At 43.5% G+C, this 16557-nt stretch overlaps 1 protein-coding gene across 2 annotated transcripts in view; it reads left to right on the top strand.

Annotated features, from left to right (window-relative positions):
• The window catches only part of HSD17B2 (hydroxysteroid 17-beta dehydrogenase 2), a 71068-nt gene extending 67822 nt beyond the window's left edge, over window positions 1-3246 (top strand). For both annotated transcript variants that reach the window (XM_068528232.1, XM_068528231.1), the window contains one exon: window positions 2814-3246. In XM_068528232.1, coding sequence (XP_068384333.1) covers window positions 2814-3175 — 362 coding nt within the window. In that variant the 3' untranslated portion in view covers window positions 3176-3246. The remainder of the gene's footprint in view (window positions 1-2813) is intronic.
• The last annotated feature ends 13311 nt before the right edge of the window (window positions 3247-16557 follow it).

Below are 16557 nucleotides of genomic sequence, written 5' to 3'. Positions count from 1 at the left end.
TCAGGGAGACATATCAGATTTTTTGGGTACCCTGCAATAAAAAATAGCTCAAGCATATTGCACGCTTCGCAGATTTTAAGACTTTATGTGTACAATCTCACTTAATCCTCACCTATGAGGTAGGCCTCATAATATTCCCATCTTATGGGTAGAAAACCGAGGCTCAGAGAAGTTAAGGAATTTCTCAAGCCACAGTGCTGATAAGAGGCAGAGATGGGATTTGGATCCACGTCATCTTACCAGTTTTATTGTGTGTAGCCCCAAAGTGGCAGGGGATGGGCAAGTGTGTGTCAAAAGTGGCAGATGAAGGTTGACAAAAGGGTGGTGGCTTTGTCACCAATAAAGAGAGTTTTGGGGATTTTCGACAGGGTAGGCACAAGAGTGATTAGAAAGTCCATGAGATGTTTAAAGAGGGAGGAAGTGGAGAGGAAAAGGAATCCCCTGTGAGAGTAGAGACTGGGGCAGAAGTAGCTGGAGGAACAATAGTTCATGCAAACATGTTTCTTAAGATGCAGAAGTCTCTGGAGTAGTAACTGTCAGGGTAATCATTTCTTTAAGTACCGTCGTGCCTTCATGAAAAGAAATGAGCAGTTGAAACTCCGTTTGCATTTCCATGAGTATAATTGGATTTCACTGGCTTACATTTCATAGCGAGACTCCCCTGCAGTCCTGGTATCCAGGAGTCACCCAAGCTAGCAAAGACTCATCCCCAAAGCAATCCCTGAGCAATCACACACTTTGTAGGAGGGAGTGTGGGTTGCTGCAACCTTTCTGGAAAGTAATCTGGTACTAGCTATTAAAATTCAAAATGGGGGCTTCCCTGGTGGCGCAGTGGTTGAGAATCTGCCTGCCAATGCAGGGGACACGGGTTCGAGCCCTGGTCTGGGAAGATCCCACATGCCGCGGAGCAACTAGGCCCGTGAGCCACAATTGCTGAGCCTGCGCATCTGGAGCCTGTGCCCCGCAACAAGAGAGGCCGCGATAGTGAGGGGCCCGCGCACCGCGATGAAGAGTGGCCCCCACTTGCCACAACTAGAGAAAGCCCTCGCACAGAGACGAAGACCCAACACAGCCATAAATAAATAAATAAATAAAGGAAAAAAAACGCCATAGAATAATTAATTTACAAAAAAAAAAATTCAAAATGAATGTGTTTTTTGACCAGACAGCCACCCTTTGGGGACCGTAGCCTAAAGAAGTGAACGCCGAAAAACAAAAGGATACATTGTGCAAAGCTGGTGATGGCAGCGTTCCCTGAAATGGTGAAACCTAGGAACGACTGGCAAGTCATTTGATAGAGAAATGGTGACTAAAAGCTGCTCAGTGGAAAATTCTGCTGCTCTGGTTTAAAACTATAGCCATTGACCAGGAGGCAGGTCTGTGATTCATTACTAAGCAAACAAACAAAAATCAAAACCCACAGACAAACAAAAAAGCAAATTCCTAGAAAATACGTCTAGTATGATCCTTTTTGTGTTTTGTTTGTTCCTGGTAAAATAAAATTAAGCCAAAGCCAAACATATCTATATGTTTGTATGAGCAAGGAGGGAGTGTAGAATGACACATAATACTGTAAGTTTCCTCAGAGGAGATTAATTTTAAAAACATATGCATCTCCTTATTATTCAGTATTTATATAATGAGCAGCCATTGCTACTATATTTTAAAGTAAATATATAGATACTATTAGATTTTATATAATAAGCAAGAATTTACTTCTATATTAAATATATGGTTATATATTTAATCACATATAATTTATACATTAAAATTTAATGTATTATTTAAAATGAAATTAAAATTATATTTATTAAATAGATAACATGAGGGACTTCCCTGGTGGTCCAGTGGTTAAGACTTCGCCTTCCAGTGCCGGGGCGGGGTTGTGGGGATGGGAGGGGTGGGGTATGGGTTTGATCACTGGTCAGGGAGTTAGGATCCCACATGCCTTGGGGCCAAAAAACGAAAAACATAAAATAGAAGCAACACTGTAACAAATTCAAGAAAGACTTAAAAAAAAATAGATAGCATGATGCTCAACATTACATATTTTTTTAACCTTTTCTTTTATTTTTTTTTTGGCCGCGTGGCTTGTGGGAACTTCCCTGACCAGGGATTGAACCCAGGTCACGGCAGCGGAAGCCCGGAATCCCAACCACTAGGCCACCAGGGAACTCCCAACATTATATATTTAATTTTATACACAGAAGCAGGCGTTACTGCTATATTTTTTAAAATTACGTGTATGTATATACATAGGTATATACATATCGTATAGATAATATATATTATATACATTATATTTTATATTGTATATAATAGTCATGAAAAGATATGTACTAGAATGTTTGTGGCAGCACTATTCGTAAGAGCCTCAAATTGAAAACAACCCAAACGCCCATCATAGTATAATAGATAAATAATTTATGGCATATTTACAGAATGGAAAGCTACTGACTACACAATACATGCATCCATGTGTGCATATGTCTAAAGTCAGGCAAAGCTACTCTACTCTGTTCATCTGACAGTGGCTCCTGGGAAGGTGGCCAAGGCTGGTTTGTCCTTTTCTTGGTCTGGTTGCTGGTTACATGAGCTATTCGGTTTGTGCAAACCTATTCATCTGTGCACTGTTCTGTATGTATGTTTAAAAGAATAGAATTGCCATTATAAAGCACATACTTTAAAAGGCATTTGGGAATGTCCTTCCCAACAGAAGCCAATTCACAAGGGCCTTCTTCCCAATTAGGGGTAGGACATGCCTGTTTTAGCCTTCCCAGCATCTGAGCCTCTCTTTTTTTCTTGCATCTCAGACATCACAGGCACGAGTGACATGTGGGACAAGCTGGAGAAGAACATCCTGGACCACCTCACCCCTGACGTGCAAGAGGACTACGGCCAGGACTATATCCTTAGGGAACGCAATTTTCTCATGCTAATGCAAACCTACTCTGTAATGGACGTCTCCCCAGTGCTCCTGGACGTCCAGCATGCCATCTCTGCTAAGAGCCCCTTTGCATTTTATGCACCGGGGAAAATGTCTTATCTGTGGCTCTGCTTTGTTTCCTTTAGCCCTACTGGCATATTTGATTATTTTAGCAAAAAAATGCACAGCCATGGAAAGAGCATGCCCAGAGTGTTAAGCATGCCTAACTGGAAGAATGAGGCCATGTAGGCAAATCAGTGGGAAATGTTATTTAGAGTCTTGGAATGAAAGGCAATCTCGAGCTTCCCATTAAAGTTGTGGTTTCCTACCTTGCAGCCCCTGTGAACTCTGTTGGTTGAATAGTGAGACAGCAGGGAAGAGGGCAGGGCACAACCTTGAAAAGAATGACATAGACATTGAGCATATGACATGAAACTGGTTAGAACCGACTAGGCCCAAGATGGCAGAAGATTCAACTTCCAGGGGACCTTCTGCCTCATTATACGCTCACTGTAACATATTACCTAAATGACACACCCACTGGCGCCCTAATAGTTCTGAGGCAGACCATAAAAAGCCAAAAAGTGGGCGGTGGCCCAATTCCTGGAAATCCCCACCCCTTCCCCGAAATAGTTGGAATAATCCTCCCACTCATTAGCCTGTGAAATCACCCAGCCCATAAAAACTAACCACCCCATATTTTGGGGTGCTCTCAAGCCTTTTGAGATGGACCAAATTCTGTCTATGGGGTGTGTATCTCTCTCAGTAAATCTACTTCTTACGTATCACTTTGTCTCTCACTGAATTCCTTCTGTGATGAGACATAAAGAACCTGAGCTTCATTAAGTCGTGAGACCAGGTGTGCGATTTCAGTTAAAAGACGGTGGGTTTGAGTCTCAGTCTGGGTTGTGAGGTTTCAGTAGGACTTACTGCAGGGTGGAAATGATCACCATGGAGAGCATTAATTGGGTGTTTACACTGAATAGATTTCAGATATTCTCTCATCTAGTTCTCATTTGAGAATGGAGGTAGGAAACTTCACCCCTACTTCATAGGTAAGGGAATTAAGGATCAGAGAAGTTAAGTTCCTAGTTCATTGTCACACAGCTAACAAAAGGCAGAGCTAGAATTGAAATCCAGGTTGGACTACACTGCCTGCCAGGAGAGGCAGAAGAGAAAGAGAGATGAAGAGGGAAAAGAGAGAGGAAAGGGAGAAAAGGAGGAGGAAATGGTAAGGACCACAGTCAAATCGAGTCTTTCTCACTGTGCATTGATATCCTACTGTAACTACTGCTTCCAAGGTATTGGATTCATTGTATGTAATCAGCGCTCCATGCCCCTCTTCTCCCTTCCTCTACCAGGAGCCCTGGGGATAATAAGATGAGGTCTCCCGTCTCAAGCAGTGCCCCTGAGGTCTTTTGGCAGACATGGGGCATGTGACTGGCTGGGTTTGGTGTCCATAGTAACCATCCCTGTGGCCTCCACCTGAGCATCCAGGATGGAAAAGGCAGCATTATCACTTGGAGAAGGCCAGCTGAAAGGAGCAACGTCAGACACTAAGGGAGGTGTAGCCAAGTTCACCTGGTAGAGGCAAAAGGGGAGGAGCTGGTGAACAGAGGGGGCATGAAAGTAACCAGAAAAAAACCCAGCTTGACATGAGGGAAGCAGAGGTCCAGATATCTTGCTCATTGCAAACCTCCCTTTGTCCCATTTCCTTTCTAGAATGTGCAGGTTTTCTATTTTCCAACCCCATGGAGGTTTGCGGAGAGTAGATAAACTGACAATGCTCTGTGATTTCACCCCAAAGAAAATAATAAAAAAAAGATATAGTGAGATAAATAGTTATAAAATACTAATATGATACATTTTTAATGGCTGGTCATGCTGACTGTCCAGTGGTTCTACAGCATTGTTTTAGGGTAGAACAGAAAAAAAAAAAGAAGAAAAAAAATCAAGTGTTAAGTGCTGATTTCCAAAATAGGCACTTTTTGGGGATAAGAGTTATGAAGCCCAAGGCTTCCATTTGCATGATTTGGATGTTGAGAGAACAAAGTTTTTATACAACCTGCTGCCCAAGGTTTGGAGGACTGAGGATTGTGTGTTTCACTCTAAGCCAGTGGTTCTCAGAGTGTGGTCCCTGGACCTGCAGCATCAGCACCACCTGAGAACAGTTGACCTAAAATAATAAAACAGCCAGTTATTATTTTACCAGCAAAATGAGTTTATTCAAAACAGCAAAGAATTGCAACTTGGGACAGGCAATCTATGGCAAACCACAGGCAAGTCTAGAGAACAGAGAGGTCTTTTCTTTTATAGAGGAGAAGGGGGAGTTGGGAGGAGCTGTTATAAACAAAGAGTCCATTGGAGGAAACTGGGAGTTCGAAGTGTAGTGGCTTTTCATTGGCTGAGCTGTGACAGTCTCTCATTGGCTGGAACGTTGCCCAGCAAGGAGTTCTTCCTCCTGCTGGGTAGTAAAGTAGTAACCTTCTTCCTATTGGAGATGCAAAGTACCTCTCTTTCTGATGGGTCTGCAATTCCTCTAGTGGTCGGGCATGAGAGCACCCCCTTCTGGCCTCCTGGCTCCATTTAAAATGAGGTTTCTCTTTATTAATTTCCAGAGAACCTATTAGAAACGCAGGTTCTCAGGAGCCAACCCAATCGTACTTTAGGTTCCTATGGCTGCTGTAACAAATCACAAAAAAACTTAGCAGCTTAAGACAATAGACATTTATTATTTTACACTTCTGGAGGTCAGAATTCTGAAGCGGGTCATACAAGGGTAAAGTTGTCAGCAGAGCTGTGTTCCTTCTGGAGGCTCTAGGGGAGAATTCATTTCCTGCCTTTTCCAGCTTCCAAAAGTCTTCTGTATTTCTTTGCTTGTGGCTGCATCACTCTGACCTCTGCCTCTTTCATCTCATCTCCTTTGACTCTTACCCTCCTGATTCACTCTTTTAAGGAAATTGTGATGACTTTGGACCCACACAGATAATCCAGGATCATCTCCCACCTCAAGATCCTTAACTTAATCATGTCTGCAAAGTCCCTTTTGCCATGTGAGGGTCACATATTCACAGGCTCCAGGAATTCTTGTGCCATTATCATTAGCCATATATCAGACCATTATTCTACCGACCATACCTACTAAATCAGAAATTCTGGGGGTGGGCCCAGCAACTTGTGTTGTAATGAGCCCTCCAGGAGATGCACACCCGACTTTGAGAACCACTGCTCTAAGCCATAGAGTAAGCAGGCTGCGGGATTTGTGGTCAGGTCACAGAAGGAGAGGGAATCTCTTTGAGGACAGTGGGAGAGAGCTGGAGACATCAAACAGGGTCTACTTTCTGTTCCGTAGCCTCCCAGGGGTTGAAATCACTGTGAGGCATGGGGAGAAGGTGCTGAATACAGACCCAGGTGGGTCTCAGAATCCTGGATCAGAGAAGCTCCTAGCTGGTTTCCCATAGGAGTGCTTCCACACTACCTTGGGGTTACCTCGGAGGGCAAGAAACCACAGTGTGGCCTATCTGGTTGGAGAAAGACTGACCACCTCTCACCAGCACTCCGGCCATGACTCCCCTGGGTTTGGGTGGGAGTGGGGGGTCTGGAATAGTTGCTGAGTCTCCTGGAGAGAGTAGTGAAGAGCTCCAGAATGAAGACCCAGCGCACCTGTGGGGTGGTTCAGGGGAATACTGTAGCAGAGGCCACTTGAGCTAGGGGCTAAAGCGAGGATGAGAACTCCAATCAGAGGCCAGTGAAGATGAGACAACACTGCTTCCCTGGTGCCAGGAAAATACACCAGCTCCTACGCACCCAGATTCTTAGGATTAGGGCAAGGAAAAGAAGAAGAGATGGCAGGGGAGGGGATCTTGAATTCCACTGCATATTCACCTGGAAGACCCTGTTTTAAACCAGAAGAGACTAAGTTACCTGAAAGTATTAATAAGCATTAAAATATATTTCAGTTTTAGCACAATACCTATAGGTTCTCAGAAAACAAGAGACAAGTATTACATATGAAATCCAGGCCCTGACCATGTCTGCACAGTAAATGATGTCCCTGGTTTACTGTAAGAAACCAGTAAGAGCTAATGGCAGAGGGAAGCCCCCAATATATCCACAATTCGTCGTATTCTTGGTGGAAGGCATGATGAACAGGTAATTCAACAACAGGACTCCTGGCAAAAAGTATTTTATCTTCCCCAGTCCTGCTTTCTGCTCAAGGGCAGGATACAAGGTACATTTAATACCTGGCCACACAGCATCACATGCAAATTCCATGCAAACCCTCACCCACTCTCCTTTATCTCTTCCCTTTCTGTATTTTCCCAATGCTGGCAGAGGCAAGTGGGCCATCCTCACAACCCAGGATAAGAGGAAGGAATTAGAAAAAAGCATCCAGGGAAAATATGATTTCTTTTATTGCACAGGGAGCTGATAAAGGCCTACAAATAAACTTTACTATACTATTGAATGGAACATTAAATTTCATCAGTTTCATTATACTGGTGATAAAGACCATGTTTTGCAATGTCATTCTGGATGGTGTAATTCTGAGGAAGAGTAATTCCATGCAAACAGCTCTGACGAGGTGCTGGTATCTCCTGCCCAGTAAAATTTCCCAGGCCAACTCACACACAGTCGTCCACTCAGGGACCTAGGACCCCTGAACACCTGCTCTGGAGTGGCTCCAAATAATGTTTCTCTACTGATTTATCTTATAAGCCAATATTTCCCTCTGGGATCTCAGGTGTAGTGGTGTCCATGGCAGGACCAGGTGGGTGTTTCAGAGTCTCAGCTTAATACCCAACTCAGAATTCCACAGCAAGAAATAAGAAGCAAAAGGAAGGGAGAGAGTTTGGGAACTAATGTAAAGGTTGAAGATATGTTTGTAGTCTGAAGTTGCTTACTCTTGCCTGCCCAGCATTCCTTTGGGGGAGGATTTTAGTGAGACTGTCATTCAATGGACTCTACATCCCCATCATAGGGGTGGGCATGTGACCCAGGCTGGCCAATCAACTCATACCCTTGGCTCCAGTGACTTGTTCGGGGCAAGGGGGCACATGACCCAGGAAGAACCAGTCATGGCTCCCGATGGTGGGAGGATTGCTAATGGGCTCTGGGAGAAAAAGGATATCCTTTTCCACTGTAATGTCCATGTTAAACTGAAGCCTCTAGAGCTCACAAAGAGGAGAGCCTGGTAGAGAATGAAGCCAGGATAGAGGAAAGTGGGCCAGAATGATGAGGAAAAACCAAAGTTTGATGACATAGTTTGAGTCCCTTGATCTAGCTATACCTGCTGATCTACTGTTTGGACTGATTTCCAAATTGTGTGAGCAGATACATTTCCTTTAAACTATTTTGAGTTGGGTTTCCATCTTTTGCAACAGAATTAATTTCTGACAAATATACACTCTAGGGAAGGATTCAGTGAAGAATGAGAAGTAAAATAATGCTTGATGGAGAAAATAGGCAATGCCACAATATCCTAGGAGAGGAAGAAAGCCGAGACTAAAGAAAAAAATGAAGGAGGTTAGGGTGGGTGATATTACTGTTTAGTGGCCCTCTTCCATAGAAAAGCAATTTTTCTGTTAAAATTTCCTTTGGGGTTTTATCCCCAAAGTCTGCGAGCATGGTCCCTCTGGAAAAAGGTGACACAAAATCCTTGCTGAGGCCCATGATGGAAATCAAAGATTTCAGCTGATCACTGGCAATTCTAGACTACTGAAATCACACTTGGCTAGAAGAACAGTGGTAGGTACAGTGCGTCTAGTGTGGTAAGACACCCTGTCCTGGATCATCACAAAACTTACTTACCATATTGCAAAACATGAAGATGACGAAAGTGAGAATCCCAGCTTACCATGGGAAGCAGGAAGATCAACAAAGAAACTCAAAACTTTTGTTCTAAATTATTTGTTCTTCTCAGGTTATTCCATCCACGTGAGAGTGTTCTGGCCACCAGGTAATTGCCCTGGGAATTTTACCAGAGAGATAATTTTGTTTAGCTCTACTTTCTGTTCTTCCTCCTATTTTGATAATAGGTAATGATTCACCGCTGGATATCATGTAACCTCTTTCTTTGACTTTGTCCTGTGCTCTCTCTCCTAACTATCCAAGATGAACTAATTCCATATAGAGAAGGTCTTAACTGGAAACATGCTATTTTTTTAGACTGGGTATGATTTTTAGGTAAGACAAATGTTTGTGCAAGACATTTTCATTGATGAACACAAAAGTTACATTTTCATCTTGAATATTCATGGTATTCAAGCAAACTGGGACTGGAAAAAATCCTAAAAGGGCTACTGATATTAATACATGTCATTGCTATTGCAATGGCTGGAATTTTTTGGCAGGAGTGGGGGTAAGGGGGACGTTGTGTGGTTCAGCATCCACTTACCTTCCTATTTGGAAGTCATTCCCCAGGTGTGAGATCTTGGTGGAAAGCAATGCTTTTCCTCCAACTATGGAAGCCAGAGATCTAAAGCCTGCCTCTCCCAGAATCTTAACCTTTAGGACTTGGGCATCGTGAACAAATGTATGACCTTCCTAGGATATGGAATGTCGATTGAGGGATATGAAGAGTGATGATGGCAGTCTCCCACAAATGACAGTCGTTGCGTTTCCTGTTTCTTGACCCTTTGGAGGCACTTGGTCCCATCAATTCTATTTTTCAAACCTAGTCTTCCAGACTTGCCTTGATTAAGTGAATCTCATATATATATATATAAACAACTCCCATTTTGTTCAAAGAGTCAGAACTCAGTTTCCATTGCTTACAGCCACAAGTATTTTAATTATCTCCTCCTCTTCCTCCTCCTCATCGCCACAGTGTTTTCAAAGGCCCACTCCCAAAACACAGTCCCATATTTTCATGGGTCCTCAGGGCGAATGGCTCCAAGAAGGATGCACCCTCTACAAAGAGGGATAGAGTGTGCATTTCTCCTTGTGTACCATCCCAAAAGCCCGCTCCTCCTCTCGCTCTGTCTAGGACTCTGCCTCACCTGCAGGGACGCAGTAGCATGGGGACCCAGGCAGGCCCTGGATTCCCATCTCTTCTTTTTTGGTTTCTACTGAGAAACAACTTCATAATCCCAAGTCATTAGGTGGCCTCCCCTGGACGGAAGGCTTCAGGCTATAATGTAAGGGGTGAGACTAAGATTTGACCTGGGCATGTTGGGAGAGGAAAGGGAGACTGGTGTTTGAGGGAACACTTTTCCAGGGAAGCTTATAAGAAGAACTGGGGAGACTCTACTAGTCTCTCCCATTTTAAGGTCAAAGGAGAACTCTCTCCTCCTCCTGCACAGTGATTCGTTTTGTTTTGTGTTTTGAATTCTGGTTAATATTGCTCCAAACATGTCACACTCTTGGTAGCAAAGCAGCATGGTGGTATAATATGGGTATTTTGGAATTATTTTTAGAGAGTGTTATGAACTGAATGCATGCCCTCCAAATTCATATGTTGAAAACCTACCCCACAATGTGACGGTATTAGGAGTGGAACTTTTGGGAGGTAATTAGTTCATGAGGGTAGAGCCCTCATGATGGGATTAGTGCCCTTAGAAGAAGAGAAAGGAGAGAGCTTGCTTTTCTCTCTCTCTGCCACAAGATGGCCATCTGAAAACCAGGAAGTGGGTCTTCTCCAGACACCATATCTGCTGGCACATTGATCTTGGACTTGCCACACTCCAGAACTGTGAGAAATAAATGTTTGTTGTTGAAGCCATTTCATGCATGGTGATTTGTTATTATAACAGTCAGAACTGACTAAGATGCGTAGACTTGGTTTCAAATCTTGGGTCTGTTGTTCAGCAGCTGGGTGACCTTAAGCAAGCTGTTTAACTTCTCTGCATGTTAGGGATTTTCTTCTTTTTCCTCTAATGCAGGTGATAATGCTGATTTCATACAGTTACCATGATAATAGGATGATAATGCAAAGGGTTTAGCTGGTGCCTAGCAGTTAATAAGGGCCCCCAAACATAGGATAATAGTAGTTGGTTTTTTCTTCTTTGTATCTGAGCACATTTGCTGTGGAGATGAGGTTACCTTGGTGTGTCCTTTCTAGGTTGAGGCTGGATGGTGGGACGGCTGATGATTGATTGGCTAATGCTTCTTCCTCCCACAAGAGTACAAGGTAGTCTTTCATGGACAAACAATGAAGCTCACACCTCGTGTTCTTCCTGATAAGAATCTTTACTGCCTTTATTTATTTATTTATTTATTTGTTAAGCTAACAATCATTTCTGTCTTCCTATGTGCCAGGAACTCTGCTGAGCAATTTACTTGAATTAACCAATTCGATCCTTACAGCAACCCCACGACGCACGTACTGTTATCATCTCCCTTTTTAGATAAGAAATCAGACTTAGAAGGTTAATTTGCCCAAAGTCACACAGCTAGTATGTAGTAGAACTGAGTTCTTTAAAAATTGTGGTAAAATATACATACCATACGAATTTATCATTTTAACCACTTCTAAGTATGTAATGCAGTGGTGTAAAAAGTACATTCACAATGCTATGCAACTATAACCACTATCCATCTCTGGAACTTTTTCATCATCCCAAGAGTTGAGCTTTTTAAGTTGAATTTGTGCAACTTCTAATTTGTGAAAGGAGCCTATTGTGAAGTGGTTATAGCATAAATTCTTCCAAGGTTCAAATCTCAGTTCTGCCACTGATGAGCTATGAGATCTTGGGGGGAAGTTACTTTATTTTTCTAGTGCTCCAGTACCTTCATCTGTAAATGGAGAGGATGATAATTAATGGTGCCTATCTTATAGAGTGGTTATAATATTAAATGACTTAAGTTATATTAAGTACTTAGAATTTACCTGGTAAATATTATGCATACAATAAGCATTAGTTATTATTACTCCATATTGCTAATTATAGGGTGCTGTGGTACTGATGGGAGGGAAGCTGGAACATGAGAGCATTAGGAAAGATGTTGTGATGTGGAGAAGGCTTTGGACCAAATGAAGTTTTATTCAAGCTCACTTCTTTGAGCTGGGCTTGAGGTGACACATCATTTCCTTGCATAAGGTTGATGGGGTTTCATTAGGTCTCCAAAATCTCCTCTAATATTGAAAGGCAACATGATCTCTCTCATCACTAGATAACTGGGTGACCCAAGCAGGCAACTGAATACACAAATGTGTGTCTCTACCTACAGAGCTGGGTCCCTGGCAGATGGAGAGCCTGGGATGAACTGCAGAACAGAAGCCTGTGTAGGCAACATCCTCAAAGCCCTCTCTTCCTCTGGACTCCAGGCCACAAGCAAAAAGCTCACAACTTCCATGCCACCTCCCTCCTCCTTCCATACTGTTAAGGAATAAGTTTCAGAAAATATTAAAATCTCAAACAAATGCAGAGTGAGCATGCACCAAAGTTTTATTTAACTCATAATGAGAGAACCAGTGGGATGGCAGAGCTGGCTTCAGAGAGGATATGAGAACTGATATATAAAATATAGCGCTCTTAAAATAATAGAAGGATGCTAGAATTAGATTGCTAAATGCAATACAAAACTGCAAGACTGGTTAAGGTTCTACAAACAATATGTTCATACTGTTTGGGTCTATATTCTCTGCTGATCAGAAATCATCTGCATCTCTACTGCATAAAAATATTGTAATTTGCACCCTCCAAGTTTTTTCCAAGTTACTATCTACCCTTGCAGAGCTGGGTCCCTTGTCAATATGTAAGTTCACATTTCCTTGGAGGGTCAGGTGGTTCTTAGAGGGCTTTTAGACAATGCTCTGGCCTGATACTAGAAAGATCACAGATGTCGTTGTGCCTTATTTCCAAGTTTTGGGTGACTTTTTCATAATAATAACCAAGGTAGGGATTGATGAGCAATCAGAAATTCTTTTCCACCAAGCCTTAGATAAGGCCTCAGTTGCCTTCTCCAGAACTGTGCTCCATGCGGCCACTACCAGTTGATGGGAACTAGTGCAAAGGACGAAACTGATTTGCCATCCACCTTGATGATGACAGTGGCTTGGTTTAGAAGTTCCAGATAGCTTCTCCCACAGCTGGCTGAGGCTATTCCAATGACTCAGTCAAAGCTCTGGCTTAGCCACGAGGAAAGACCTAAACAAGCATCATCTCTCATTGAAAGAAGGTGAGAGGCCAAAGGAAGTGGGAGGGCAAAGAAAACTATTTTTTTTCATCCTAGATGAATGTTCACTTGCTCTTCCTAAAGTCAGGATTTCATAGATAAGCTACATGGCTTCAGAGCCATTTATGTCAGGCTGATGGGATGTTTTGATTGTTCCTAGTGTAGAGAGTTGTGTGTTAATGGGTGAGGAGCTCGGAAGGGGATGGGAGATTTGCTCTTACTTACATTGGGTGCCGCTAATGATCTTACAGAGTGTATGGTCCATCCATCCAGTCAACGGACCTGTTGTAATCAAGAGAAATGGGAAGATTAGGCCCCTGAGGAGAAGCAATCATCCTTCATTCATTCCAAGGCATCCCCTGGCACCTACTATGTGCCAAGCTTTATTGAAGTCCATTGGAAGCTGTCAATGAGTCTCTCCCCTAGAAAGACCATGAGATGCTACCATATAACAAGTTTCCTTTGTGAGCTACACCAAGGCCCACATGCTTCTGGTCTATTTGCAGCTAGAGGGAAGACTTAAGTACTGTGTCAGTGTCCTTCGTTGAAGTGTTCTTTCTTATAATTACACAGTGTTTAAATTGTCAACAAAAACTCCTGCTTGAAAATTACACTTGACATTTATATTTCTATGCAAAATTGGGAAGAAGGTGGTTCCTCAATGTTTCAAATAAGGTAAGAGAACACTAATTCAGTGTCATCATAGGTCTTTCATTTCTGTCCTGAGTGAAATGATACAAAGGGACAGGAAATTCCCCCTCTCAGGACAGCTGTGAATGGTCAGGTGAAGAAAAGCACAAGGAGGCAGAGGCTGGAAGCTGAGCAGGTAATACATGGCATTGTGATTTTTATGCAGTAAAGGGAAAGTGGAAGATGTGACCCATCTCTGTGTCTTGGTGTCCTGTGGCTTCTGCTTCACTGTTCATTAAGAGTGAAATTCCTACCTTGTTGAGAGATGGGAGACAACCCCACTTTGGTAGACCATGAAGCAACTGCACTGGGTGAGAAGCTATGGGAGGGTGGGGTGGGTCCAAAGCAAAGAAGACAGCCCCTGCCCTCCCAGAACTCACTGACCCTCAGAAGGCTGATAGTCAACGTCCACAAGGACATTGAAACTAGAGGGTGTCAACAAGAGAAACATCCTAAGATTGTAGGTAAGAAGATTAATTATACCATGCAAATACTAATCAAAAAAATGTTGGCATAGCTATACCAATGCCAGAAAAAGTAGACTCTAAGGGAAAGAGTGTTTCATACATTTTATATCCTGCACACCCCAACTGGAGGCGAAATGTTTCTGCTCTGTGACTCCTGGCCACTCTGCCTTTTCTGATCTTCCCTGGGGTGTGAATGTCAAGCCAGATCGTGGCTGTCCGCTTTACCCATCCGTCCTACACCGTTAAAAGGAGGGAGTTCTGCCTCAACCCTAAACCTTAGGTTTTCGCTTTCATCTCTCACCTACTGCATTACCAACTCCTTCTCCTGCTCAACAAGTTTTTCCTGAGTTCCCACGCTGTTCCAGGTACATCTGGGAAAAAGACAGATGGATCCCTGCTCTCTTGGGAATTGACAGTATAATGAGGAAGACAAACATGCAGCGACTGAAGAGTCTGAGGTTAACGTGTGGTCATTGCTATTACTTTTGTGTGCACAGGGAGCTCTACTGACCTATGACAAGGGGTTCCTGATTTTAGCTGTTTCCCACCAGGGCTCCGACCACCAAGCCAATTACCACTGGCTCTTCTGAAAAGATTCCAGTAGAGGATGAAACCCTTGACAATCAGCCCCAGGAGGTGTAAGAAGGATAACAGCCCTCTCCTGAATAACTGCTTGATGTTTCAGGCTGCTCAACTCTAACTCAGATGTCTGCTGCTCCTAGACTCTTGAGAAGTGACCACCATCCCCATCTGACACCTGTGGGGGACGCTTGGCTCTGCTCAGGGCTGATTGTAAAGTCAGCCCCAATGTGGGGCCTTAGCACCCAGGCCTGCAGGCCCTGGGCCACAAGGAGGAACCTGTGTTCTGGCTCGAGGTGACAAATTGCAGAATCAGTTTGGTCTGGTAATTGATTTTGAAACACCTGGGGACAGGCCAGGTGGCAGAGGCCCATGAGGGAGCAAGGGCCTCTCTAGCCAAAGCTGAGTGGATGGATGGAAATTGTCGGGCAGGGGTTGTGGCTGATTTTACATCATGTAACTTGCTGAACATCAGGTAACAGGCCTCATTGAAAACTGGCTCATGCCTTTAGGCGGCTTCTTTCATACCTTCTCAGAAAAGCCTGTAAATCAGGGCCCTGAATGGCTGCAGGGCTTCTGAATTCAGCCAAAGTCAGTTCCCTTCCTGTCTTCCCCAGGCTAGGTTTCAGGGTGGATGCTAGACTCTTTAGTACCTTTTGCAAATTAGTACACAATTTTACTAATTGTCCACTAGACAGATACAGTCCCAGGGACGTATGGTTTGTTAAGGGGAGTGAAGGCTGGGTTTCAGGTCCCTCTTACCGCCTTAGCAGGATGTGTTGTGAAATGCACAACCTGTGCAACTGTGCATGTCAGCCTTGCTGAGCTTTATGATCTCCAAGGACAGTTTCTATCACCCCTCCTTAAAATATGTACCTTGCAAAGACAGAGTTAGCATCAGACCCAAGGGGATGAGCAAGTAGCAATTAGAGAACAAAAGGTAGTAATCCAGCTTCAATTCTACTTCCCTGGCGAAGCCTTCGGTTCTAGGGGCACCAGAAATGATTCTGGATCCTGAACAGGTACCGAATAACCACAGAGACTCTGATAGGACACCCAGAAGGCAGGGCAAGTTTGGGGTTTCAAAGTCCAAACTAACAACCAGGTGTGTTGTTATTATCTCTTACTTTGTGATCCTCAACATCTTGGAGGAGGCAGCCTGGAAAGCATTTCTAGGGGAAGAAGATGAGGAGACTGGGATGGGAAAGCAAGGAGATGATGGGTGGAGCAAAGGCTGGAGGTGGTGGGAGGGAATGGGGCAAACATATAGGGGAAGGGGAGCAACAAAAAAAAGAAGAGAGGGTAAGCGGGGGGGTGGGGGATGGAGGTTGGTTGTAGAGCAGGGGGATGAGGAATCTTGGCTGGATAACATTCTATCTTTTTCAGGTTGAAGTCAGTACAATGCTGAAGGGACTGAAGGTCTAGAGTGGTAATGGAGGACCTCTCTGAGGAGGTAACATTTAGGCTAAGAGCAGAGGTTGAGAGGAATTAGTGGACATAATCATTTCAAACAGAGATTTTTTAAATTGAGTATTATTTCATGTATGAGAAACACACACACACACACACACACACACACACACACACACACCCCTTAAGCACATGGCTCAAAGAGTTTTGAGAAATGAATAGAGCTGTGTAGCCCACGCTGGTGGGAGTAGAGATCAAGGTTCCCTTTTTTCCATATAGACATCCAGGTGTTCCTGAACCATTTGTTGAAAAGACTTTACCTACCCCACTGAGTTGCTGTCATGCTTTGTAAAAAATTTACTGGTC

The sequence above is a fragment of the Eschrichtius robustus genome, chromosome 19 (genome assembly GCF_028021215.1).
Source record: "Eschrichtius robustus isolate mEscRob2 chromosome 19, mEscRob2.pri, whole genome shotgun sequence".
NCBI classification, from domain to species: Eukaryota; Metazoa; Chordata; class Mammalia; order Artiodactyla; family Eschrichtiidae; genus Eschrichtius; species Eschrichtius robustus.
Note: the sequence above shows the minus strand (reverse complement) of the source record. Positions and strands in the feature narration are given on the sequence as shown.